This window comes from Mirounga angustirostris, unplaced genomic scaffold (genome assembly GCF_029215605.1).
Source record: "Mirounga angustirostris isolate CCGP_5_RB_7025 unplaced genomic scaffold, mMirAng1.0.hap1 SCAF_1, whole genome shotgun sequence".
NCBI classification, from domain to species: domain Eukaryota; kingdom Metazoa; phylum Chordata; class Mammalia; order Carnivora; family Phocidae; genus Mirounga; species Mirounga angustirostris.
Window position 1 is genome coordinate 3,348,589 of NW_026991709.1, and position 27,918 is coordinate 3,376,506.

At 48.4% G+C, this 27,918-nt stretch overlaps 1 protein-coding gene across 1 annotated transcript; it reads left to right on the forward strand.

Moving 5' to 3' along the window:
* The first annotated feature begins 10,996 nt into the window (after positions 1–10,996).
* Positions 10,997–27,571, forward strand: LOC135362413 (uncharacterized). The gene is made up of 2 exons (XM_064577274.1): positions 10,997–11,011; positions 15,250–27,571. The coding sequence occupies exons 1-2, from the start codon at positions 10,997–10,999 to the stop codon at positions 16,639–16,641; spliced, it is 1,407 nt and encodes a 468-aa protein (XP_064433344.1). The 3' UTR covers positions 16,642–27,571.
* The last annotated feature ends 347 nt before the right edge of the window (positions 27,572–27,918 follow it).

The following is a 27,918-nucleotide window of genomic DNA, read 5'->3' on the forward strand; positions in this document are numbered from 1 at the left end:
GTGGCAGCAGGAATCCTGCACGGTTCAAATACTCCTCCGAGGTGTTTATTAATCACAGGGAAAATCGCAGTGGAAAACCCCGGCAGACCCCACCCTAGCCTAGTGACCAAGGTCGATGTCCCGTCAGACACACAGGCACCACGTACCCCTGACGCTGTGCGTCCATGCCGGGGAGTGGCCTGTCCGAGTAACTCCCCGAGGCTGTGGTGGCACTCCATGGGCACACGGCCTACAGTACCCACCCTCTGCGGTCCCCGCCGCTATGAAGGGACGGTGTGGGGTGGGAGCCTGGCCTGGGACCTGGAACAGGGAGAGGATGTTGGTGGGAACACTTTAATTTTTTGTTAAAAACTTTTTTTTAGATTTTATTTATTTGACAGACATAGCGAGAGAGCACAAGCAGGGGGAACAGCAAAGGGAGAGGGAGAAGCAGGGACTCGATGTGGGGCTCGATCCCAGGACCCTGGGATCATGACCCGAGCCGAAGGCAGACACTTAACCATCTGAGCCACCCAGGCGCCCCAAAAACATTTTTTTTTAAGATTTTAATTTTAAGTAATTACACCCAGTGTGGGGCTTGAACTCACGACCCCAAGATTAAGAGTCCCACCACACTCGACCGACTGAGCCAGCCACGCACCCCAGTGGGAACACTTTTTTAAAGATGGCACGTGCGTGGCCTGTTCCTGGGAATGAACAGGCAGAGGGAGCAATGGATGAGGTAGAGAGGGGGGATCGAAGGAGGGGAGTCCATGGGAGGGTGAGAGGCTGCCCTTCCTGCCTCTGTGGGCTGGGCTGCGTTTTGGGGTGGGGGCTACTTTATCCGCAGCAGGATGGAGAGATCTAAGCTGCTGTTGGATGAGGACTAGAGTGCTTCCGTCCCCCCCGAGACTGACCTGGGCTCCTGACGGTGCCTCCCCAGTACCACCCTTGGCCTGGGGCCAGGTCCACAGGGTTAGTGAATAAAGATACATTGGCGGCCTTCCTCAGGGGCCCCACACGTTGGGGTATCTGCCTCGGGAGTTTTCCAAGTCCTTCTGGTGCTTGAGAATGGCTGATCTCCATCTTTCCCTTTCAGGGCACACTGACCCTCTGTACCCCCACCTGCCGGGATCATCCAGTCTGCTCCTCACTCACAGTTTGAGTGGTGTATGTGTGTGTGTGTGTGCACATGTGTGCAAGTGTGTGTGCTGGGCCTCTGCCTGCCCTTCTGTGTTCCAACGCTGTCCCACCTCCCGTGGAAAGCACCCAAAGGTGGTGGGGTGGTGGTGGCTCTCCTTTGCCCTGTGTGCCCTGTGGCTGTCTCCAGGACAGTTACCCCATCTCCTTCGCAGACTCCACTCCACTTGGCAGGCATTCCTGGGAGTGGCCGCACCCTTGCTCCCACACCAACGACCTTTGTCTTCTCTGGCCTCCGATCAAGGAGATGTCACACTCACCTGTGGGAAAAGGGACCGACCTTCAAATTCCAGGGGGATGTCCCTTCTCGTTCCACACCTAGCCTCGTTCCACAGCACCCCTTTCCTGCCCCGTCACTGGCAGCGTGGAAGGCAGGGATGTGGGCAACCTTGGAAGTCCCGGGATTGTGGTGATCAGCGGGGGAGTCCGGGAGCGGACATGGCTGGAGGACACCGTCCTACAGAAAATCCTCGACAGTAAAGCCAACACAGCCAGAAAACGAGTTATCGTTCCCCTCTGCATTTGTGGTCCCCATCCGGGAAGCGTGTCAGAGCCCTTGGAAGTCAGTACTCGTGGCAGCCTGACAGATGGTGCAGCATCGGCCCTGTGGGCCTGCGTGACACGGGTGGCCTCGGAGCGCAGAGGCAGGAAGACGTAACTTGTTCCCATGCGGGCAGCTTCCAGGGAGCCGCTGCACCCTGAGTGACAACTGCACCGTGAGTGACAGCCCCAGCCCTGCAGCAGGAGACGGGAAGTTAGCAGGGACGGCACGTTCGCCGGCGAAGGGCAAGGGGGGATGTTGCTCTCGTGGGACCGTGACCCTCTCTGCCCCGTGTTCTAGGTCTGTCCTACGATGAGCCACGATGCCTCTTTTGGGCCCGTGAATTTCGTAGTATATTTTTAAATCAAATTCTATATACAGTCACGGGATCCCTGCAAAAAAAAGAGAGGAAATGTATAGATATTTAAAAATTCCTGTGTCTGTATATTTTACATAATAACATATATACACGTGCCTGGGCCCTGCACACCCATCGGCAACTCTTGTGCTGATTCCCGTCACCACGGCTTAGTTTGCTGCTTCTAGAATCTCATGTAAGTGGAATGAGGCGCTATGTGGTCTCTTGTGTCTGGCTTCTTCGGCTCTGCGTGATGTTTCAAGTCTCACCCACGTTATTGTGTGTATCAGAACCTTGTTCGTTTTAATTGCGTGTCTCCCTTTGTGTGAATATGCCACCATTTGATTTTTCAGGGACATGGGGTTTGTTTTCCATTTTTGGCCATTGTGAATAAAACTTCGAGCACGTCTGCACAAGCCTTTTTGTGGACCCGTGTGTGTTTTGGGTAAGCATCTAGGGGTAGGACTGCTGGGTCATTGGTGCATTTGTGACTACTCAGAACTGCCAGTTTTCCGCAGTGGTTATATCATTTTACGACCCCGCGTGTGATGCAAGGTGGTTCCATCCACTGCACATCCTTTCCAACATGGTATTGTTTGTGCTTTTTTTTTAAAGAGATTTTATTTATTTATTTGAGAGAGCGGATGAGAGGAGAGAGAGAGCACATGAGAGGGGGGAGGGTCAGAGGGAGAAGCAGACCCCCTGCCGAGCAGGGAGCCCGATGCGGGACTCGATCCAGGGACTCCAGGATCACGACCTGAGCCGAAGGCAGTCGCCCAACCAACTGAGCCACCCAGGCGCCCTGTTTGTGCTTTTTAAACCATTATTTTGGGGGCACCTGGGTGGCTCAGTCATTAAGTGTCTGCCTTCGGCTCAGGTCATGATCCCGGGGTCCTGGGATCAAGCCCCGCGTCGGGCTCCCTGCTCGGCAGGAAGCCTGCTTCTCCCTCTGCCACTCCCCCTGCTTGTGTTCCCTCTCTCGCTGTCTCTCTCTCTGTCAAATAAATAAAATCTTTAAAAAACAAACAAACCATTATTTTGAAGTGGGGTTTGATGAGAAATGCATGTCCATAGTGGGAAAATGAGAAAATACGGAGCTGTTGGAAGGTATCAGTCCTCAGGTTGCTCTAACAGAGTCCCACGGGCCGGCCGCTCATCAACAACGCACATGCACTTCTCACACTTCTGGAGGCTGGGAGTCCAAGATCAAGGTGCCGGCAGATTTGGTGTCGGGGAGGCCCCTTCCTGCTTCACAGCTGGTGGTTTCTTGCTGGGTCCTCGTGTGGGGGAAGGGCGAGGGCGCTCTTGGGGTCTCTTTCCTAAGGGCACTGACCCCAGCATGGGGGCTCCCCTCTCATGACCTGACCACCTCCAAAGGCCCTGCCTCTAATTGCCATCACCTTGGGGGTTAGGTTTCAACATAGGAATTGTGGGGGGACACAAACATTCAGTCAGTAACAGAAGGCTCAGGATAGTTGACCGTGATTGTGGGAAGTGACGTAGCTCACTCTGCTACAGTCTCTTGTGCACAGCGGGGCAGTGAGCACACAATAAGAACGCTCACTCCCTAGGGTTGTGAAAATTCCATGGGGAAGAATCCACGTGTATTCACCTGTGTCTTGCTTAGAACAATGTGTGGCATATGATAAGCCCTTAGTAAATGCTAGCCTGTTAGATACAGAGTGAGAAATACGTATGTTGTATATGTTGCTCTATTTAGAATTGTAAACTGTAGAGCACCATATTAAATCACTGAAGAAATAATCACTGAGCTGTGATGATGTGCCAGGCTCTGAGGTTACAGAGCTGATCAGGAATACAAGCTTTTAAAAATTATTATTATTGCAGTTTTTTTAAAGCCGGATCTTAATCTACATGTATTGAAGGAAGGGAAGTTTAGATTATAGTAAACAGGAGGTGCCAAGGACACGCAGCAACAGGACCCCATTTGGGGTCTTTGCCCTGCTGTTTGCTCTGACCTTCTTCCTTTATGGACGCTGCAGGCTGGGAAGCTGGGTGCAGGGATGCCCAGGTAACCACAGGTAGCCTGCAAAGGGGTGGGGGAGGCTGGCGATGCAGAGCTCACAATATGTCCTCTTATTTTAAGTGGGCCATGCAGCAGAATGGATGGGAATGCTCGCTGAAGCCTGGTTGCTCTGCATCTGTTCTAAAGCTGATCAGCCTGTACCATTTGGGTCCAGATCAGCCACCGCAGCCTTTGGTACTTCCCGCATCCCATGCGCCCTCTGCCTGTCCACCTTTAATTGCAGAGGCGGCGGCATCCGAGGACAGCCCTCCTGGACCCGCTGAGGCTGTGTGCAGTGAGGCTCACTCTCGAGCCTCAGTGGGAGTTCTTCAGGATGTGCCGTGCTAGGATTCAGGCACAGTGTGCAGGCAAAATGGATTCAGGCACGGTGTGCAGGCAAAATGCTCTTGGCTTCTAGTTCAGAACAGCTTGTGCCGATCAAACCCTGTTCACCAGCATTTTCTATTTTTATTTTCTAACCTGAACATGTCCGCCAGCGTGCACAGACCATAAGTGCACAGCACATGCCTTCGTGTGTGAACGCCACAACTGGGTTTCTCACTGTCTGGACTGCTTGCATCCACTGCTCCCAAATTAGGAGACAGAACAGCAGCGGGTCGTGGAAGGCCCTTCCCCTGGAGCCTTCTTGTGCTCCCCCATTCCCCGGTAGCCATACCCTGATTGCTAACACCGTATATTGGGTTGCCTGTGTTGTTGTTTTTTAAGATTTTATTTACTTAGAATGAAAGAGAGCATGAGAGGGGAAAGGGTCAGAGGGAGAAGCAAGCTCCCTGCTGAGCAGGGAGCCCGATGTGGGACTCGACCCTGGGACTCCAGGATCATGACCTGAGTCGAAGGCAGTCGCTTAACCAACTGAGCCACCCAGGCGCCCTGTTTTTTTTGTTGTTGTTGTTTTTTTAGAGATTTTATTTATTTAGAGTGAGCACGAGTGGGAGGAGGAACAGAGAGGGGGAGAGAGAGAGAATCCCAAGCAGACGCCCCATTGAGTGCAGAGCCTGTTGCGGGGCTCGATTCCATGACCCTGAGATCACGACCTGAGCTGAAATCAAGAGTTGGATTGACTGAGCTGACTGAGCCACCCAGGCGCCCCAGTTTTGCCTGTTTTTGAACTTGGTATTTGTGGAATCACTCTATGTTCCTTTCTGCGTCTGGCTTTTCTGTTTTGCATCCAGGTGTGAGAGTCATCCACCTTGTTGCGAGTAGGCCTTGCCTTACGGTTGACGTTGTTCCTGCGGGCTGCCCTAACCGTTCTCCTGTGTGTCATGATTGCCAGTGCAGGTCTCCCAAGTGTGAGGGGCCGGTCCTAACACGAATGAGTGAATGGATGGTCTGGAATGTGAATTTCAAGTGGGAATGTGTTGGAGCCCCTGTCGAGCTTGTAAGTTTTACTTCACATTGGCAGATTTGGCTTGTCCCTGTGACGGGCACAGGGCACACTTCTGTCCTTCTGCACAGTGGTTCCCATCAGGGGGGCCACGGCAGGAGGGAGCCATCATCGATTGTGAGAGGTTACTCTTCTAATTTCGAAAATGAGGTCTTTGGGTTTGGGGCAGACTGATTCTGAGGATGTTGAGGGCTGTTTCCATGGAGATGGGAAGGAAGGCGTTGCCTGAGCACTGCTGACCGGCTGACCACTGTGGGAGAGGTTTCCATTGGCCATCTTGCTGGATTTCCACAACCATTACCATCATCCCACTTTCCAGATCAGGAGCCCGAGGCTCAGTGACTTGCCCCTATGTGGGGCTTGGGGGAGGCCAGTCTGCTGCTGCTCAGGTGTGCGCACAGCCGCACACGCACAGGCGCACACGCGCACAGGCGCAGGCACAGCCGCACATGCACAGCTGCAGGCCTGCACAGCCTCACGCGTGCACAGGCGCTGGCCCGCACACCTGCACGTGCGCACAGCCGCACATGCACGTCGCAGGCACACACGCACAGCCTCATGCGCGCACAGCCGCACCACGTGCACAGCCTCACGCGCACAGCCGCAGGCCTGCACAGCCTCACGCATGCACAGGTGCAGGCCCGCGCACAGCTGCACACAGCCGCACACGCACAGCCGCACGTGCGCACAGCTGCAGGCCCGCACAGCCACAAACGCACACAGCTGCACACGCGCACAGGCGCAGGCACAGCCGCACATGCACAGCTGCACACGCACAGCTGCAGGCCTGCACAGCCGCACCACGTGCACAGCCTCATGCGCACAGCCGCAGGCCTGCACAGCCTCACGCGTGCACAGGTGCAGGCCTGCGCACAGCCGCACACGCACAGCCTCACGTGCGCACAGCCGCAGGCGGGGGCACAGCTGCAGGCGCCAGAGCCAGGGGCCAAACTGGTTTGACCACCTCCAAAGTCAGCCTTGCCTATGTGCCGGCTCATTGTCTCCTTGAATAAGACACTTTTCTTTGTCTTACACGCTGGAGCCTTGTGCAGCTCCGCACACAGAGGGGGTGCTCAGAATCATGTGGGCAGATTCTGGAAGCACCCAGAATCTGTCTCCCCACCTGCACGGCTGTTGTCCGGCACAATCTGACATAACCATTTTGGAGCTCTGGAGCCTACGGAAGGCTTGCGGCTTCCAGGGGAGGGCTTGGATGGTAAACTGCGGTTAGATTTGGTCACTTTGAGCCCGGCCCCGTGGCAGGCAGCTGAGCACCTGTTCCTGGAGCAGCTTGCACAGTGTGTGGGGACCAGGGTGGGTAAGGACTCTGTCCTGCCAATACTGGGGGTCCGTGCTCTGCTTGCTGAGGAGGGCAGCCAGTGACATCACCCCTCCCTCTCCAGCTGAAGTAGCATCCAAGGCATTTAAAGGGCCAGTGCCCTTTTTTCTCCCCTTCATTTTTCACTTGGGGGTTCCCCCCCTTTCAGGGGCCAGAAGTTAGGGACTAGGACACTCAAAAACCACTGCATATGTGGGGCAAATTAGGAAGTGACTGTGTATGTCCAGGTAAGCCTCAGAAAAGAACTGAGGAGATTTTAAGTTTATACCTCAGGTTGGTCCTTGGCACAGAGACAGCCTACGTCAACCAAAAAAGCAAAACCAATACACAAGTCAATTACAAAACCCTAACAAAATCAATAAGCAGACCTTGGGGAAGGGGGGAGAATCTGATTTTCAGAGTTACCCCATTATTAGATTCACATGTCTAGTTTTAACAAAAAATCACAAGAAACAAACAGTAAAGTGTGGTTCATTCAAAGGGAAAAAATAAATCAGCAGAAACTGTCCCTGAAGAAAAGACTTAATGGCAGATCTATTAGATGAAGACTTTAAGACAACGGTCTTAAACATGCTTAAGAACTGAAGGGAGATGGAGAGAGAGTCAAGAAAGTGAAGTGTGAACAAAACAGAAATACCAACAAAGAGAGCTAGAAACGAAAAAGAAATTCTGAGACTTCAAATTAACAGCTGAAGTGAAAAATGCATGAGACGGAATCAGAGGCAGATTTGAACAGGCAGAAGAAAGAATCAGCACACTTACAGATAAGACCATTGAAATGACCCAGTCTGACAAAGAGAAGGAAAAAAGATTGAAGAAAAGTGAACAGAGCCTACGGGAGGGACATGGGCCATACAATGCATCGAATACAATTTTGTGGCATCCGGGCAGGGACAGAGCCATAAAGGAACAGGGTTTTTGTGTGTGACCGGAAGTTAACCTGTTATAAATTCAAATTAGAGGGTTATAACTTTAGGGTGGGAAGTGTAATCTCTGTGGTAACCACAAAGAAATTAGGTATAGAATATACACAAAAGAAAATGAGAGGAATTTAAACATACCATGACAAAAAAAAGTCAGTCAAACACAAAAGAAGAGAGTGTTGCAGGAAATGAGCAAAAAGTTATAAGACATATAGAGAACAATACCAGAATGACAGAAGTCTCTCCTTATCAGTAATTACTTTAAATGTAAATGGATTAAACTCTCCAATCAAAAGAGATTAGCAGAACAGATAAAAACACAGGACCCAACTACACGCTGTCCACAAGAGACTCACCTCCAAAGACAAAGATATTCCATGCAAATAGTAATCGAAAGAGAGGAGTGGCTGCTAGTATCAGACAAAATAGACTTTAAATAAAAAAAGGTTAGGAGACACGAGAAGGATGTTATAGATTAATGAGAAGTTTAGTATAACAAGAAGATATTACAGTTGTAAACATTTATCCACCAAATGACAGAGAATCAAAATATATAAAGCAAAAACTGAATTGAAGGAAGAAACAGTTGTCCGGTACCAGTAGGAGACTTCCGTATATACTCACAGTGATGGAAGGACTCACGCAGTGCAATAAAGTGACTATCCCAGCAGACTCGTGCAGAACGCTCCACCCGGTAGCTGCTCAGATGTCCTTCTCTAGTGCACGTGGGCATTCTCCAGGATGAACCACGTGTTAGGACACAGGTCTCCATAGATGTAAAAAGATAGGCTGCAAGGAATCTTCTCTGCAGTGGGATGAAGTTAGAAGTTCATAACAGAAGAACTGGAAGACTCACAGAACTGTGGAACTTGAACAACACACTCCCAAACAATCAGTGGATCAAAGAAGAAATGATGAGGGAAATTAGAAAATAATTAAGGATGAATGAAAATGAGAACACACCAAAGCTCACAGGATGCAGCAACAGTGGGGCTAAGGGGGGGGATGTTTATAGCTTTCAAAGCCTATATTAAAAACCAAAGATCTTGGGGTGCCTGGGAGGCTCAGTTGGTGAAGCGTCTGCCTTCGGCTCAGGTCATGATCCCAGAGTCCTGGGATTGAGCCTACATAGGGCTCCCTGCTCAGCGGGAGTCTGCTTCTCCCTCTGCCCCTCGCCTTGCTCGTGCTCACTTGCTCTCTCGCTCTCCTCTCTCTGTCAACTAAATAAAATCTTAAAAAAAAACCCAAACAAACCAAAGATCTCAAATCAACAATCCTAAGTTTTTAGAAAAAGAACAAACTAAACACAAAGCTAGCAGAGGGAAGAAAGTAATAAAGATTAGAACAGTGATAAGTGAAATAGTGAATAGAAAAACAGTAGAGAAAACTAATGACATCAGGAGTTGGTTCTTTAAAAAGATCAACAAAAAGTGTAAGCTTTTAGCTGGACAGACCAAGAAAAAAAGAGAAGACTCAAATTGTCAAAATCAGAAATGAAAGTGGGGGTTTTACTGCTGATTCTATGGAAGTAAAAGGGATTATAAGAGAGTGCCTTGAACAGTTGTATATCAGTGAACTGGGTCACTTAGATGGAATGGACAAATTCCTAGAAACACAAAACCTAAGACAAAATCACAAAGAAATAGAAAATCTGAACAGACCTATAACTCATAAGGATATTGAAGAAGTAATAATAATAAAAAAAATCTCCCAACACAGAAGAGCCATGGACCTGAAGTCTTCTCTGGTAAATTCTACCAAACATTTAAAGAAGAACCAATATTTATCCTTCTGAGACATGTTCAAACAATTGGGGAGGAGAGAACACATTCTGACGCATTCTATGAGGCCAGTATTCCCCCGATACCAAGCCAGACGCTACGAGAAAAAACTACAGACCAATATTCCTTGTGAACATAGATGCAAAAATCCTCAACAACACACTAGCAAACCAAATTCAGCAGCATTGTGAAAGGATTATACACCATGACCAAGTGTGATTTTATTCCTGGGATGCAAGATGCTTTAACATGAATATTGATCAATGTCATAAACCATTGAATGAAGGAAAAAAACCCGCATATGATTATCTCAGTGTGGAAAAAGCATGTAACAAAATTCAACACCCTTTTATAATAAAACAATCAACAAGCTAGGTATAGAAGGGAACCTCTCAACACCATAAAGGCTATGTACGAAAAACCCACAGTGAATATCATACTCAGTGGGGAAAGACTTAAAGCTTTTCCTCTAAGATCAGGATTAGGCAAGGAGACTCGCTTTTGCCTCTTTTCTTCAACTAATACTGGAAGTTCTAACTGGAGCAGTTAGGCAAGAAAAAGAAATAAAAAGTATTGGAATAAAACTTGGAAAAGAAGTAAAATTATCTCAATTCACAGATGTATGGTCTTATAGGTAAAAACCCCTAAAGTTTCCATAAAAAAAAAAAACAAAACCAAAACCAACTGTTGGAACTAAAAAAATGAAGTCAGCAGAGTAGCAAGATACAAAGTCAACACACAAAAATCATTTGCATTTCTATACACTAACAATGAGCAATCTGAAAGGGAAATTACAAAGACAGTACCATTTACAACAGCATCAAAAAGAGTAAAATACTTAGGAATTAACCCGGAAAGGGAGAGACTTGTATACGATGAAGCATTTTTGAAAAGAACATTTTCATCATTTGAACATTTTTGAAAGAAATTAAAGAAGACAAATAATTGGGAACACTTTCCATGATCGTGGATTGGACATGTTAACGTGTCAGTACTATCTAAAGCCATCCACAGAGTCAGTGTACTAAGTATCAAAATCCCAAGGACATTTTTTTGCAGAAATAGAAAAACTGATTGTAAAATTCATATGGAATCTCAGGGGACCCTTCATAGCCAAAACAATCTTGAGAAAGAACAGAGCCAGAGGACTCACACTCCCCAATTTCAAAACTTATTATAAAGCCACAGTAATCAGAACACTATGGTATTGGCATAAAGACAGACACAGAGACTAATGGAATAGAATAAAGAACCCAGAGATTACCTTTGCCAGAGGTCAAATGATTTTGCATTTATGGTCAGATGATTTCTGATGAGGGTGCCATCCATTCAATGGGGAAAGGACAGTCTTTTCCACAAATGGTGCTGGGAAATTGGACATCCACGTGCAAAAGAATGAAGTTGTATACCCTTATCTCATACCATATCCAAAAATTAACCCAATATGGATCAAAGACCAGTAAGTAAGACCTAAAAGAATCGTGCTCTTAGAAGAAAACATTAGGGGTAAGATTTCACAGCTTTGGACTTGGCAGTGATTTCTTGGATATGCCAAAGGCACAGGCAACAAAAGGAAAAACAGGCAAATTGGAGTTCCTGAAGATTTTTTTAAAAAATTGCGTGTCAAAAGACACTATCAACAGAGTAAAAAGGCAACTACTGGAAGGGGAGGAAGTATTTGCAAATCATATATCTGATAAGGGATTCATATAAAACAACCTGATTAAAAATGCACAAAGGACTTGAACAGACATTTGTGCAAAGAAGACCTACAAATGGCCATAAGCCCATGAAAAGATGCTCTCCATCACTCATCATTAGCGAAATGCAAATCAAACCCACAATAAGATACCACCTCATCCCTGTTAGGATGGCCACTTGAAAAAATAAGTGTGGGCTACAGAGAGTGCGGTCAGCCTGGCTCTCTATTTATTCACTTCTTTTGACATGTCCCATTCCTCTCTGAGCGCTCTCTTACTTTGCGTAGGAGGAGATTTCAGGCTCCTTCAGGAGATTTCAGGTGCCTTCCGTGCCCAAGCCCTAGCGTCAATGTCTCTAGGGAGGCTGGTTCTATAGGTTGGGGACGGGCATTTGGAAACCAAACCTGGGCCCCGCCCCTGCATCCCAGGAAGCTCTGCTGTCTTTGCAGCCCTGCCACCTGTACTCCAAGCCCTGCCCTCCCACAGCTTCGCACCCCCAGGCTCCACCCCAGCCCTGCCCGTCTAACAGCTTCTGGACGGACTGTTGAGGGAGGGGAGGAAATCAGCTGAGGATCTGTTAATTCCTTCTTGTAGTTTGGCTTCACATACTTCTTTGAAAATGTTACTTAGCAGTTCATAGACTTAAGCTTTGTCTCTCATTCCTAGGGAATTGTTCCCTTTGCTACCGACCAAGGGCATTCATCATCCCCGATAAGACTCTGCCTCAAAGGCAGTTTGACCTGGTATCGAAATTGCAGCATCACGCTATAGTGTATTTTCCCCACCCCCTTCCTTACTCCTTGCTTCCCTATATTTTAGGTGCGTCTCTTGTAAATAGCAGGTGGCTGCAGTGTTTTCTCTAAGAAATCGGTCTTATAGTTGATAAGCCAAGTATGGTTCTGTGAACTGTAATTACTGGTATGTCAGCCCCAAGTTGACCCCTCTTGTCTGCGTTTTCTATTTACCACATCCCATGCCACCGGCACATCCTCCCACCCCCTTCCTTCCGGTGGATGGTGCTCCCCCATCTCCCTTGCTCTCTCTGCTCCACTATTATGTAGTTTATACATTCGACTTCTCAGTGCCACAATCTGATAAAACAGAGGACATTTATTATAGAAGGAGACTAGTGGAATAACAACCTCTTCCTGGCAGTGAATGATCACTCAGTTACCCCGAGCCTGGGGTGACCACGCCCCCCCCCCCCCCCCCCCCCCCGCCGTACGCTTGGGGAAGATGGGATGGACATGTGTGGCCAGGCTCAGCCTCAACAAGCCTCTCCCACCAGGCGCGCCCCCTCCACATGCCAAGGACATAGAAATCGTTCTTCTGCCTCCCATGGAGTCAGTCCTGGAGGCTGAGATAGGCTGGGGGTGGGGGTGGGGATGGGGACGAGCATACTTCATCCTGTCTCTGTCATAATCTCCCTGGGGGAGAAGAAACAGATGGCTCAGGGGCCAGATCCTGATAAAATGGAGAATTAATTTTTTTTTTAAAGATTTTATTTATTTATTCATGAGAGATAGAGAGGCAGAGGCAGAGGGAGAAGCAGGCTCCCCACAGAGCGGGGAGCCCGATGCGGGACTCGATCCCAGGACCCTGGGATCATGACCTGAGCTGAAGGCAGACGCTTAACTGACTGAGCCACCCAGGTGTCCCGGGAGAATTAGTTTTTTTAAAAAAATATTTTGTTTATTTGTCAGAGACAGAGCGCGAGTGCACAAGCAGGGGGAGCGGCTGGCAGAGGGCGAAGCACACTCCCCGCTGAGCAGGGAGCCTGATACAGGACTCGATCCCAGGACCCTGAGATCATGACCTGAGCTGAAGGCAGACACCTAACAACTGAGCCACCCAGGTGCCCCACGAAGAATTTAAAGAAATTCATTTTAAAGGAAGTTATTGGTAAAGAAAAAATAGTATCATTTAGTGAGAAGAGTGCACAGCAGCTGGTAGTAAAATGTATGTTTATTCTTGGTGATGGAATCTTGCTTTTAGCCAGGCACGTTGCTGCCCAGCCAGAGGACTGCATTTTCCAAACATGAGAGGAAATGTGTTCTCTCTTCCTTCCTGGCATGCAGACATATGGCTGGTGTTCCAGCAGCCATCTTGGCCCATGAGGCACTGCACAAGGATGGCAGAGCAGGAAGATGCTTATTTAATAAATATGTATCTGGGCCACCTGGGTGGCTCAGTCAGTTAAGCATCTGACTCTTGATCTCAGCTCAGGTCTTGATCTCAGGGCTGTGAGTTCAAGCTCCATGTTGGGCCTGCTTAAAATAAAAATAAAAATAAAAAAAATACATGCATAAGTATATGTATCTTATTATGGGGTCTGCTGTTCTCTGGACCACTTCCTCCCAGCCCCAAGTAGCTCACTGAGCCACAGAGAGGAGCATGGCAGGTGCGTACTGCCCCCCCGCCCCATCCACTGTCTCTCTCCATACCACCTTCTGTCTCCATCTTTTCTGCTCCAGCTCATCTTCAGATGGGAAACTTAAGTTCGTCTTATACTTATGTTCATCGTACATTTCTTCTCTTGCCTGATCTCTGCCTGAAGCTCCTCTTGCAGCTTGCCCACTTCTTCCATTTACCAGTTGGGAGACAGAAATAAAATCTTAAAAGCACACACAGAGAAAAGCTAACTGTTCTCTATGGCAGCTAGGGGCTAACAGCTGACATCTCAGCAGCAATGAAGACAGCTGGAATGTAGTGGAATAATCAAAATGCAAACTGAGGATTGGTAATCTTGGCTAAATGATCGTTCATAAATGAAATGCAGACATTTTCAAACAAGCAAAACCAAAGGGGGCTCACCAGGACAGGAACTGTATGTAAGCCAGAGCAAGAAAGCTACGATGCAAAAGGGAAGGTGGGCAAAGTGGAAAAAGTGGGTGAATAGGAATGTGTTGACTGTAATATGAAGATAAAAGTGAACCATCGTTACAGCAAGGGTAGACCCCAAATCCTGGGCCACAGGAAGGCACACAGCACGGGCGGTTGGAGGAAAGACCTGCAGCTGTTTGCGTGCTGCAGGACTGCAAGCTGGTGACTTCACGTGTGCTTGATCTAAGCAGACAGTTAAAAATGTAAGGGGTCCCGGGGCGCCTGGGTGGCTCAGTCGTTAAGGGTCTGCCTTCGGCTCAGGTCATGGTCCCAGGGTCCTGGGATCGAGCCCCGCATCGGGCTCCCTGCTCTGCGGGAAGCCTGCTTCTCCCTCTCCCACCCCCCCTGCTTGTGTTCCCTCTCTCGCTGTGTCTCTCTCTGTCAAATAAATAAATTAACTCTTTAAAAAAAAAAAATGTAAGGGGTCCCACTGAAAAACTACAAAGAGAATAAATGTATGACTCTCAAATAGTAGACGAATGGGAGAGAAAAAATTTTAATCCAGAAAATGAGGGAAGAACATGTAGAGAAAGCCCCCTGCCAGCAGGTGGTGGGAAGAGCTTTGAGGGTCTCTGGGCACTGGACCCGCGGATGTTCTATTCTTGTCTTGGGACTAGTAATGGGGATCTGTGGGTGCTGGACCAGCCGATGCTCTGTTCTCCTCCAGTCTTGGGACTAGTGAGAGGGGTCCAAGGGCCCCAGGCCCAGCAGATGATGCTCTGTTCTCCTCCAGTGTCAGCACTACTGAGGGGGGTCCGTGGGCTCTGTGCTCAGCGGATGCTCTGTTCTCCTGCAGTCTTGGGACTAGTGATGGGGGTCCATTTGCATTGAGCTCAGAGGATGGTCTGTTCTCCAGGCTTGGGATTAGTGACGCAGGTCTGTGGGCCCTAGGCCCAGAGGATGCTCTATTCTCCTGCAGACTTAGGACTAGTGATGGGGGTCCATTTGCACCGGGCTCAGAGGATGCTCTGTTCTCCTGCAGACTTAAGACTAGTGACGGGAGTCCATTTGCACCAGGCCCAGAGGATGCTCTGTTCTCCTGCAGACTTAGGACTAGTGACGGGGGTCCATTTGCACTGGGCTCAGAAGATGTTCTGTTCTCCTGCAGACTTAGGACAGTGATGGGGGTCCATTTGCACCAGGCTCAGAAGATGCTCTGTTCTCCTGCAGACTTAGGACTAGTGATGGGGGTTCATTTGCACCAGGCCCAGAGGATGCTCTGTTCTCCTGCAGACTTAGGACTAGTGACGGGGGTCCATTTGCACTGGGCTCAGAGGATGCTCTGTTCTCCTGCAGACTTAGGACTAGTGATGGGAGTCCATTTGCACCAGGCCCAGAGGATGCTCTGTTCTCCTGCAGACTTAGGACTAGTGATGGGAGTCCATTTGCACCAGGCCCAGAGGATGCTCTGTTCTCCTGCAGACTTAGGACTAGTGACGGGGGTCCATTTGCACTGGGCTCAGAAGATGTTCTGTTCTCCTGCAGACTTAGGACTAGTGATGGGGGTTCATTTGTACCGGGCTCAGAGGATGCTCTGTTCTCCTGCAGACTTAGGACTAGTGATGGGGGTCCATTTGCACCGGGCTCAGGGGATGCTCTGTTCTCCTGCAGACTTACGACTAGTGACGGAAGTCCGTTTGCACTGGGCCCAGAGGATACTCTGTTCTCCTGCAGACTTAGGACTAATGATGGGAGTCCATTTGCACCGGGCCCAGCAGATGCTCTGTTCTCTCGCAGTCTTGAGACTAGTGATGAGGGTTCATTTGCACCAGGCTCAGAGGATGCTCTGTTCTGCAGACTTAGGACTAGTGATGGGGGTCCATCTGTACTGGGCTCAGAAGTTGCTGTATTCTGCAGACTTAGGACTAGTGATGGGAGTCCATTTGCACTGAGCTCAGAGGATGCTCTGTTCTCCTGCAGACTTAGGACTAGTGATGGGGGTCCATTTGCACCGGGCTCAGAAGATGCTCTGTTCTGCAGACTTAGGACTAGTGATGGGGGTCCACTTGCACCAGGCTCAGAGGATGCTCTGTTCTCCTGCAGACTTAGGACTAGTGATGGGGGTTCATTTGCACCAGGCTCAGAAGATGCTCTGTTCTGCAGACTTAGGACTAGTGATGGGGGTCCATCTGCACTGGGCTCAGAGGATGCTCTGTTCTCCTGCAGACTTGGGACTAGTGATGGGGGTTCATTTGCACCGGGCTCAGAAGATGCTCTGTTCTGCAGACTTAGAACTAGTGATGGGGGTCCATCTGCACTGGGCTCAGAGGATGCTCTGTTCTCCTGGAGACTTAGGACTAGTGACGGGAGTCCATTTGCACTGGGCCCAGCAGATGCTCTGTTCTCTTGCAGTCTTGGGACTAGTGATGGGGGTCCATTTATACCGGGCTCAGAGGATGCTCTGTTCTCCTCCAATTTGGGGACTAGACATGATGGGGGTTGGTTGGCGCTGGGCCCAGTGGATGCTCTGTTCCCTGCCAGTGTTAGGCCATGCGGAGGGCCCTGAGGCCGCAGCTGGAGATGGGGTGGAGGTGGCGTTGGTCCCTTCTGCCTCCTGCAATGATATAAGCTGTGTCATGAGTCTCTGTGTTTTTGTCTCAACTAGATTGAGTCTTGAAAGCAGAGACATATTAAAAAAGTGTATTCATATAAATCATCCCTCAAAGAGTGCCCTTGAATGGCATTCGGTGTACTCAGTGCTGTGCTAGCCCAGTATGTGTGGGGAAGGTAAAGTACACACTGGGTTTTGAAAGCTTAGTACGGAAAAAAGAATGTAAAATGTCATTAATAATTTTTTTAAAATTTTTTTAAAAGATTTTATTTATGTATTTGAGACAGAGAGAATGAGAGAGAGAGCACATGAGAGGGGGGAGGTTCGGGAGGGTCAGAGGGAGAAGCACACTCCCTGCCGAGCAGGGAGCCCGATGCGGGACTCGATCCCAGGACTCCAGGATCATGACCTGAGCCGAAGGCAGTCGCTTAACCAACTGAGCCACCCAGGCACCCATCATTAATAATTTTTATATTGACGTTATGTTTTCTTACTGAGATAATTTACATAACATAAAATTCACCATTTCAATGTGTATAAGTTCAGTAGTTTTTAGTACCTTCATTTCGTTGTACAGCCCTCACTACTAATTCCAGAACGTTTCCATCGCCCCATGAGGAAACCCACACTTGCTCAGCAGTCACTCCGGTCCCCCGCCCCCAGTCCCAGACCCGTCAGTCTGCTTTCTGTCTCTGCGTGAAAGTGAGCTTCTGTTTGACTCAGTCTTCTTCACTTCTGACACCAAGTATGTGGGGTTCCACACCAAACAGCTCTCCAGGCTTGACACCATGGCTCATCCTACAGTTCAGTTCAAGGCCGGCACTGACCGGGGCTCAGCCCCACAGGACCGCCCCCTCAGGTGTTGGGCGCAAGTGGTCTGTCCCGGGTTCCCACGCTTTGTCTGATTTGGCTACAAATTGGGGGTTTCCTCAACTCTCTCCTTGTGTTTTTATTTTGCTAGAATGACCCCCAGAACTCAGTTTATTGTGACACCGATGAGCAGCCAGATGAAAAGGTACCTGGACAAGGCCCAGAAGTCCTGAGTGCAGGAGCTTCAGTCCCCACAGTGTTGGGGTGTGTCTCCCTCCAGCAGGGAGTCCCCATGGTGTTGGGGTGCATCACCCTCCAGCAAGGGGTCCCTACGGTGTTGGGGTGCACCACCTTCCAGCAGCGGGTCCCTACAATGTCGGGGTGACCACCCTCCATCAGGGGGGGTGTGTTCAGCAACCTGGAAGCTCTCTGAACTTCAGCTGGAGTTTTTATGGGAGCCTCCCTACATGGGCGCTGTTGATCAAATCATGGGCCATTTGTGGTTAACTTGCTTAACCCTGAAGGACAGCTGGATGTGATTCTTACTCCTCTTTCCAGCCCCGCAGCTGAACCAGGAGGTTAACAAAGGATAGGTCCTGAATTTGGACCCAGTTATTTGGCTTTAGAGGCAAAGCCCAGAGTCCCTGCTGGTCCAGGGGAAATCGCTGTCCCGTGGCTGCGCCTGGGAGCCTGCCCCCCCTCCCCCGGCCCCAGGCCCCTTCCCACTTGGAACCAGCAATGTCCCAAGGAGGTCATTTCAAGGACATGTGAAGAAACGCATTTCCAGGCCCTTCCTGAGGCGGCGGGATGATTGGATCTCTGTCTCCTGAGAAGCACTTTCTTGTCAGCGGCGGTCAGACGTGATCAGAGGACTAATTCCCATTAAATTGTCAATGATGCCTCAACTCGCCACTTCTTTTTAACCATGAAAAAGTTTCCAATCCAATAATTTCCTATTCTTCTTCCAAGTGTCCTTGCTTCTAACTATGCACTCAAAGCAGGATCAGGCAATGCTCTTTTCCCTCCCCTGGGGTTTTCACTTTCCATCTCCTGGAAGGCATTAGAGGTGCTTTCAGTTTTTTGTGTGGATTGGGAGTCGCCCCTGGAAGCATCATCCTTCCTCTCATTTTGCATTTGAATCACGGACACTTCCCTAAATGAATTCCTGATGGAGGAATGAAAATAAAGAATTTTCTGTGGGGAGACTTAGTGGCAGGCAGAACGTGGCGTGTGATCCTCGGGTCAGGTGGGGGTGGCACTTCCTGTTGGGGAGCAGGCTGCAGGAACGTGCAGAGCAAATCCTCCAGAGCGGACGTAGAAAGCACCTTCTCATCCAGTGCTGGCAGCAGAGAAAATGGAGAGCCCCAGGGAAGGAAAGGCAAGTGGAGTGAGCATGTGCACGTGTGCACGCATGTGCCTGGGTGTGCACCTGCACCGACGTATGTGTGCGTGTGAGGCTGTGCACACCTGCCTGGGTGTGCACACATGCGTGCGTGTTTGCAGTGTCTGGACCCTTGGCTGGGAAGGAAATGCTCACAACAGTCACTCTCAGTTCCGGAGAACTTGGATGCTTTGGAGGAACAGCCCCAGAGAGCGGCCGGGGAGGCTTCGGAGCGCCCATGCTTGCTCCTTCCTGCCACGTGGGTGTCTCCCTCGGCAAGACTCCCGCTCTGCCCCGGCTGTCCAGACGGCACCTTCAGTCTCTGGTGTGCAAGGGACCCATTTCCATGCATTTCTTGAGAACACGCTCTCTCTCCTGAACTCCCGTGATCTTCCTCCTTGGGTTTCATTTCTTCTTTTCCAGAGGACATAAACTACATTTCACCGGGCGTGAGTATCATGCAGTGGAGGTGGTGCTCCAGCCCTTGGGACTGCCCTGAGTCTGGTGGAGAACCCACCAGCCCTGCCCGGAAGCCCCAGGGTCCTTCGCGGACACGCCCATCCCATCGAGGTGCTTCTGCTTGAACCACTCTTTGCACTTGAGCAGTCACTAAAAGCCAGTTCTCTGAAGAGCCAGTTTGCCAAGTGACCAGCTCCCTGAATTTATTGTTTCTTTGAACTAATTCACTTTAGCTGAGCAGTTTTCAGTGTGTGTTCATATCCATATATTCAGACTGCTCTCCCTTGTCTCTGCCTCAGTACCCTGGAGATGGAGGGACAGGGCCGGCGGGGGCGGGTTGGGAAGGCACTGGGGAGCACATTTCCTACATATAACATTGACTACAAACAGTTATAATCAGCCAGTTCTTTATTAGAATAATCGTCATAAACAACTTTCTTATTGAAGAATAGATTCTTACGGATTTATTCCTCCACTTTTTCCACCTGAAGAATCTTTCCATCTGAGAAAGAGGTTGCTGGCTGCCTGGCAAATGTCCACACTCCCTTTTACCTTAAACAGAAGCCCCCTCTTTGGTGGGGGCATCACTGTGCTCAGTAAACAAAGCACGTCTCCCTGAAGGCAGGTAGGGCTAGAGGGATGTAAGCAAATGTGTCTGGATGGATCCTTATTTTCAAAGTCCTGTAAAGGGACTCCCCTGGGAGGCATGCTCTTTGCCCTTTTTGCTTAACTTCTCTACCTGGAATGTGCTCACAGTGGTGGGTTCTGCAGTGGCCGTATTGGGACATGAGATGATCCCAATGATGAATGCTCAGAGACCAAATATACAAATGGGCAGTGGCCAGACCATGTATAAAAATAGAACTCTAGGGGCACCTGGGTGGCTCAGTCGGTTAAGCGTCTGCCTTTGGCTCAGGTCATGATCCCAAGGTCCTGGGATTGAGCCCCACATCCGGCTCCCTGCTCCTCAGGGAAGCCTGCTTCTTGCTCTCCCTCTGCCGCTCCCTTTACTTGTGCTCTCTGTCAAATAAATAAAATCTAAAAAAATAAAAATAGAACTCTGACCCCACAGGCTGCAGCCCAGGAAGCCAACCAGTTATCTGCGGTAACCAGCCCTATAAGTCAGATGTGTAGGAATTCAGACTACTATCTCTCATAACCAGTTCAGGAAGACAAATGATAAGCCCTGTAACAATGGGCCCCAAATGTCTATGACTTGATTAATAACTGACCGCTTCTCTGATTTTTGTCCTTGCTGTAACCTAGGACCAGCCAGAGGAAGCCAGATACGTATCCCTAATGAATCATGTGGTTGACCCACTTCTAGTTAGCCACCCACGGGCCACAGCCTCCTTCCAGGGCATGCCTGGAGCCTCCCTGTTCTCACAAGGAAGCTTCCCCACTCCACTGCCTGCCTGTGAGTTTCCACCAGACGCAGATGACCCCCTTGCTGTAGCAAGCTCTGAATAAATAGCCTTTGCCCTTCTCCTTTAGGTTTCATTTATTTCCTTGCTGCCAGGTGTTAAGGATGGTGAAGCAGAAACACAAAAGGACCCGGAGCTCTGATCAAAGGGCAGCTGATCTAGCCTAGGACTGTGTTGGGGAAATAAGATTAAGGGCAAAATCTCCTCCCAATCCAGAAGACTTCTCCACAAATACAGAGGAGAGAGAAAGCAAGTGTATTACTGAACGAGCATTTGGCTGGAATGTGGCTTGCATCCTAGGCAACGTGCTAAAGAGACTGCAGACAGAAAGGGATCTTAATCCTGTACATAGCTAAGCAGATACGACCCAAGCAGATACGACCCAGTATCGTGCATCTGAGGTGAAACTGCCCGATTTTTCATAACTTTATGAGCGGAGGCTTGCATTTGCAGTCAGGTGCTTGCAGAAGTTACACCCTCTACTCCCAGGGGCTGAGAGACGGGGCATTGCCTTCCCTGATGATCATATTTCATAGGCACGCTCCCTAGCCCCTGAGGTGGGAGACCTGCAAGAGGCTTATTTCGCTTTCTGTCTACAACTGCCTGTCTCCAGTCTTCTCAACATAAGAGAAAATAAGCCTCGATCATGTTTAAGCCACTCTCATTTTTTTTTTTTTTTAATAATTATCAGCCAAACACAATATCCAATGAAAACACAGTTTGGTGGGATTTTTCCCCAAGTCTGGAAAGTTCTCTCATCTTGAACATTGCCACCCTCTTTGTTCTCTCCTTCTCTGAGGCTCTCCTTCTGTCTTCCTTCTCTAAAATTTTCTCTAATATTGTTCATCATTGATCTCCCCCTGCTATACATCTAGCTTCCAGTTCTTTAATTCTCTCTTCCACTGTGTCCGGTCTACTGTGTAATCCTTATGTAAAGTTTTTTATTTTAATGAATTATAATAGATCTGTTTAACATTTTTGTTGGCTTTTTAAAAAATTCTGCTTCTTTAAAAAAAAATGATTACCTGTTTTCTGTGTTAAATGCTGTTCCTCATCCATATGCTTAAAAGAGACCACTTCAGATATGAAGACATACATAGTTAAAGGTAAAAGATACATTGTATAGACACAAGTGAGAAATGTAGCTGGAGTGGCAGGATTGATATTGATTGAATATCAGACAAGGCCAATGTCAGTGCAAGGACTGTTGCCAGGGATAGAGATGAAGGGGTCAAGTGATCGAGAGGACATCAAAATCCTAAATGTGTATGTCCTGACATCAGAACTTCAAAATACATGAGGAAAATCCTGGAAGAACGGAGTGTTGAAGTAAACGTGTGCCCAGCTGCGGCTGGGGACTTGGGCGCTGCTTCTCGGTAATCACTAGAGCCAGCGGATGGCCGTCCCCGGGCCTGGAGAGCCGCACGCCCCATTTCCTGCAGGCCTTCGTGTGGTCAGGAGCTGGTCGCCCGGCCTGTTTGAGTTTGTTGTCACCAGGGTCACCTCTGTGCAGTCTTCAGGCCCCTCCGACTGCAGCTGCAGTGGCCTCACCATTACAGTGGGGTACGGGGCTGGAGGGGAGGGTCTTTTGCAGGGTTCCTGGGCCCCCTCAGCTTTTGGCTGTCCCTATAGGATGGCCCCATGGAGGGAGTCCCTGTTCAGGCTCTCAAGCCTCCTGAGACCCTGGCGGTCTGCTTATGCCCCAGGGGTGTGACTGACTGATACCGTTCCGTCAGCTAAAGGTTTTTGCTTGTGAGAGTCTGGGAAGCATGTGGGGCCTGAGGAGCCACTGATCACCCCAAGCACACCTGTGTCACCCAGAGGGCTCCCTGTACAGGACTCTGATCTATTTCCAACTGCCATAGTGATCAGCCTGTCAGAACTTCTCAAGATTTACCTGAATCTTTCTTGTCCATCTGTGTGGTGGTCACATCTTTCTTCTGTGTCCCATCAAAGACAAAACAGTTCGTGCCCTTTCTTTCTCTCTCTCTCCTTGAAGGGCCTCATTCCTTTTTGGAATTCAGTTTACTTTGTTCCTTTGTGACTCATCATCTGACTTTCACCATTGCTAGCGTGGGAGGGATGTTCTTTGCAGCTTTTGGCATTCTGAGTGGAAATGCAAGTCTCTTAGGTATTTTATTGCAGCCCAAAGCTAACTGTTTTACTCTGTGAGTTCATCTTTGGTGGGAATTTCCACTGTAGGAGCCCAGGGTAATAGCAGTATCCCTCTGAGATATGTATCATATCATGAGGCCAAAGCAGGAAAGAGATGGCACAGAAAACTGGGTCACTGCGGAAAGTGACAACATGGGGGGGCAGGGTTAGAGAACCTAGTATCCTATGGCTCACAAGAACAGGTGCTGTGGCATCTGGAAGGGTAAGGTCTGCAAGGCTGAGGGAGGAAACTTTCTGGGGTCCAGGGAGGGTGGCCTCATGGAGAGGACTGGCAGCAGCTGTGGCCCTCAGTGAAAGATCTCAGCCAGTTTGTGGCTAGACAGAAAACAAGGGAGGATATAAAAGAACTCAACACTACTACCGACCAAGAGGACCTAATCAGCATTCATAGACAGCTTCCCCCAACAAGAGCACAGAACACATGCTTCTGAAATGTTCATGGAACATATCCCAAGGTAGATGACATCATGAGCCATTAAACACACCTCAACAAATTAGAACTGAAATCATGCAGAGTGTGTTCTTGGACCACAGCACAATCAAATGAGACATCAGTAACAAAGCTAACAGGAAAATCTCCAAACAATTGGAACTAATCAGCACACTGCCAAAGAACGCATGGATCAAAAGGAAGTCTCAAGAGAAATAAAAAATACATGGATTGAATGAAAGTGAAAATACAACACATCAAAGCAGGGTCAAGAGAGAAATTTATAGCACTAAATCCTTACATTAGAAGAGAGGGAAAATCTCAGTAGTCTGGGCTCCACCCTCAACAAAAAGAAGAGCAAAATAAACCCAAAACAAGCAGAAGGAAGGAGACAATAAAGAGATGAAATCAATTAAACTGAAAACAATAGAGGAGGTCAATAGAACAAAGCTGGTTCTTTAAAAGGATCACCAAACCTCTAGCAGATACCAGAATCAGGAACAAAAGTGGGGACATCACTACAGACCCCACGGAATGAGAAGGATCATTAGGGGGCACTTCAAACAACTCCACATACACAGATTTTACAACTCGTATGAAATGGACCACTTCTTTGAAAAGCACAAACTAGCAAACTCACCCATTATGAAATATATACTATGAATAGCTATGTAACTATTAAGGAAATTGAATCAGTAATTAAAATATCCCCCCCCCCCCGCCAAATTCCCAGACCCAGATGTTTTCATTGAAGAATTCTTCCAGGCTTTTAACCAACTGAGCCACCCAGGCGCCCTCTTCTTCCAGGCTTTTAAAGAAGGATGAACACCAATTCTACACAATCCCCAGCAGAAAATGGACAATAAGGAAGCTCTTCCCAATTCATTTTATGAAGTTGGTGTCACCCAGACAACAAAAACCAGACAGCACAAAACAGGAAAACTACAGACCAATATCCCTTAGAAATATAGATGCAAAAGTTCTTTTTTTAAGTACGTTTTTTTTAAGATTTTATTTATTTATCTATTTGAGAGAGAGAATGAGAGAGCGAGAGAGAGAGCACATGAGAGGGGGGAGGGTCAGAGGGAGAAGCAGACTTCCTGCCGAGCAGGGAGCCCGATGCGGGATTCGATCCCAGGACTCCAGGAACATGACCTGAGCCGAAGGCAGTCGCTTAACCAACTGAGCCACCCAGGCGCCCCGATGCAAAAGTTCTTAACAAAGTATTAGCAAATATAATTCAGCAATATATAAAAAGAACCACTATGACCAAGTGGAGTTTATTCCAAGGATGCAAGGCTGGTTTAATATTCCAAAACGAATCAATATAATCCACCGCTTTAACAGACTACAAAAGAAAAGAATCGTAAGATCATATCAACTGATGTAGAAGAAGCATTTGACCAAAATATAACAGCCATTCTTGATCAAAGCTCTCAGAGAAACAGGAATAGAGAGGAACTTTCTCAAGCTGATAAAGAGCATCTACGGAAATTACACTTAATGCTGAAAGACTGAATGCTTTTTCCCTAAGATCTGGAAAAAGGCAAGCATGTCTTTTCTCACCAATGTCATTCAACATCATTTTGGACATTCTCAATAGTGCAGTAAGACAAGAAAAGGAAAGAGAGATACTTGCACGTGGCGTATCGTGGGCCCCAGTGGCAGCCACAGTGCCACCCTCTTCTGGGACACATAGCAAAGGACAGAACAGGGTGCCTCCTGCACAGCCGGCCCGGCCCGGGAGTGACCCAAGGTAGGGGAGCTGTTACAGCACACCAAGGCTAAGATCACTGAGCGTTCATCTCTGACCAGATGACTGTGGACACCAATGTGAGTGCTCAGACTTGACACCCATGAGCACACCTACAGAGCCCAGCATCTGCCACCTCACTGCGTCCCACCCAAGCCCCAGGAGACCGACCAGGGCAAAAGTGGGGCTGTGTGCATCCCTCACTTGGCCAAGTCAGAGGCCTTCTTCCATGAGGCAGGTGGGCATGAGCCCTGTCCCGTGATCTCACCCTGAAGGGCCTCCATCCAGAACCTGACCCTGGGCCTTGCCAGCAAGCCCTTGGGCCTCCTATAGCCAGGGTCCCTATTGTCACCTTCACAGCCACCTTACCTCAGACAACTCTGGCCATGCCAACCCCCAAGTCCCTTGCCCCACCCCTGATGAACTCCGTGCCACCCCTAGTGCTGCCCTTCCTGCCCCCCAGCACTGAGCCTCTAAGATGGGGAGCTCTGGGGACTCACTTCCCAAGACGAGCGCTTTGGGTGGGGGTAGGGAGGTCTCAGAAGCTCCACTCTTGGAGCTGTCTGCACCACCAGCTCTCCCACACCAACGTGGCTGTTTTCCTGAATTACTGATATAAAACTGACAGACAAAAGTCAACTAACAATGAAAAGAAAAGCCCTCAAGTCACAAATACTTGTACATAGGACTCTTTTGTACAAATGAAACTATTTTCTTTTCTGTGAAGCCGGGACACAAAGAACTTGACAGTACAAGTTGAACCCCCACTCTGCAACATATGTGTGGAGAGATAGATACATAGAGAGGCAAGAACACCTTGACCAGCTGTATCTACATACTTCTCTCACCTTGAGACAGAAGCACAAAAACTCAGCAAGCTCCCCTCCTACTCAGCCTCCCACTGATCTTGGTGGTTTTGACAAAGATCAAAATCCCAACTCAGAGGTACTGCATGTGATTTTACTGTTCCGAGAAAACCAGGAGTTGCTCCACTTCATAGATGCTTATGTGCTAATATCTTTTTCTACGAAAAAGACCCAGTGCCATGTTCAACAAAGGTTATGCTTCTAAAAACAAAAAACAAAGGCAGACAGCTCAGAAGAAAAAATTAAACTGTTGCTGTTTGCTGATGACTTGATTGTCTATGTGGAAAGTCCTAAGGAATCTACAAAAATGACCTAGAACTAGTATGTGAGTTAGTCAAGGTCATAGGATACAAGATTAATATGTAAAAGGTAATTGTATTTTTCTAGACTAACGACACATGGACACTGAAATTAAAAATACAATGCCATTTACAATAACTCAAAAAAGAAATACTTAGGTGCAATCTAACGAAACAGAACTTATGTCCTCAAAACGACAAAGCACCGCTGAAAGAAATACAGAGCTCTCAGTGGAGGGACGCACCATGTTCATGGATGGGAAGATGCCACATAATGAAGATGTTAGTTCTTCCCAAATCGAAATACGTATTTGATGCTACCCCTGTCAGAATCCCGGCAATATGTTATGGGTCCTGACAAGATTACTGTAACATTTATATGGAAACGTAAAGAAACTGGAACAGCTAAACGCTTTGGAAAATGCAGATCACATGAGAAGGTTCAGCCTGTCTTAAGAGATACTGTTACAGTGACAGCAAGGAAGGCTGTGTGACGTGGGTGGAGGGACAGACACAGAGGTCAGCGGCCACAAAGGGAGCACATAAACGTGGCCAGCTGATTGTTGGGAGTGGTGCAGAACCAGTTCACGGGAGGAGGGACAGCCTTGTCCACGAAGAGTGCTGGAGGCCTGGGCATCCGGAGGCAAGAACACGAACCTCAACCTCAGCCTCACACTTTATACAAAAGTTGGATAGTAGATTAAAAGGTAAAACTAAGACTTCTAGAAAAAAAAAAAATCCATAGAAGATCTTCAGGGTCCAGGGCTAGGCACATAGTTCTTAGGCCTGACACCAAAGCCACATTGGTAAGAGAGAACATTGAAAAATCAAACTCTATCAAAATTAAAAATACTTGCTCTGTGAAAAACGCTGGGAAGAGGTTTTCTAAAGATAGGTTAGAGACTGGGAGAAAACCTTTGCAAACCACACGTCTGACAAGAGGAGTCGTATCCGGAAGATACAAAGCACTCTCAAAAGTCAACAGTAAAACAGTAAAAAAACCCCCCAAATAACCCTCCCAACAACCCCCAGATTTGACAGTGGGTGAAAGACAAGAACACACATTTTACCAACGAGGATATCTTCTTTCAACGAGTACTTCTTTCTGGAGGTTCAACATATTAGCCATCATGGAAACGCCAATCAGAGCTCCCCTGGGCTTTTGTTACACACCGGTTGGAATGGCTAAAATCAAAGTGACAGCACTGCGAACTAACGAACATGTGGAGAAACGGCATTGCTGTGGGGACAGGGAAGTGGGCCATTCTGGAAAATGATCTGACAGTTTCTTTTTTTTAAAAAAAGATTTTGTTTATGTATTTGACAGAGAGAGACACAGCGAGAGAGGGAACACAAGCAGGGGGAGTGGGAGAGGGAGAAGCAGGCTTCCCACGGAGCAGGGAGCCCAATGCGGGGCTCGATCCCAGGACCCGGGGATCATGACCTGAGCCAAAGGCAGACGCTTAACGACTGACCCACCCAGGGCCCCCAGATTTGATAGTGTCTTGAAAGAGTAAACATACAGTGGGCCCCATGACCTAGTGATCACCTCCCGCATCCATCCCAGAGAGATGGGAACTCACGTCCACACACAAGCTGTTGGCGAATGTGCATAGCAGCTTTGTTCGTCGTAGC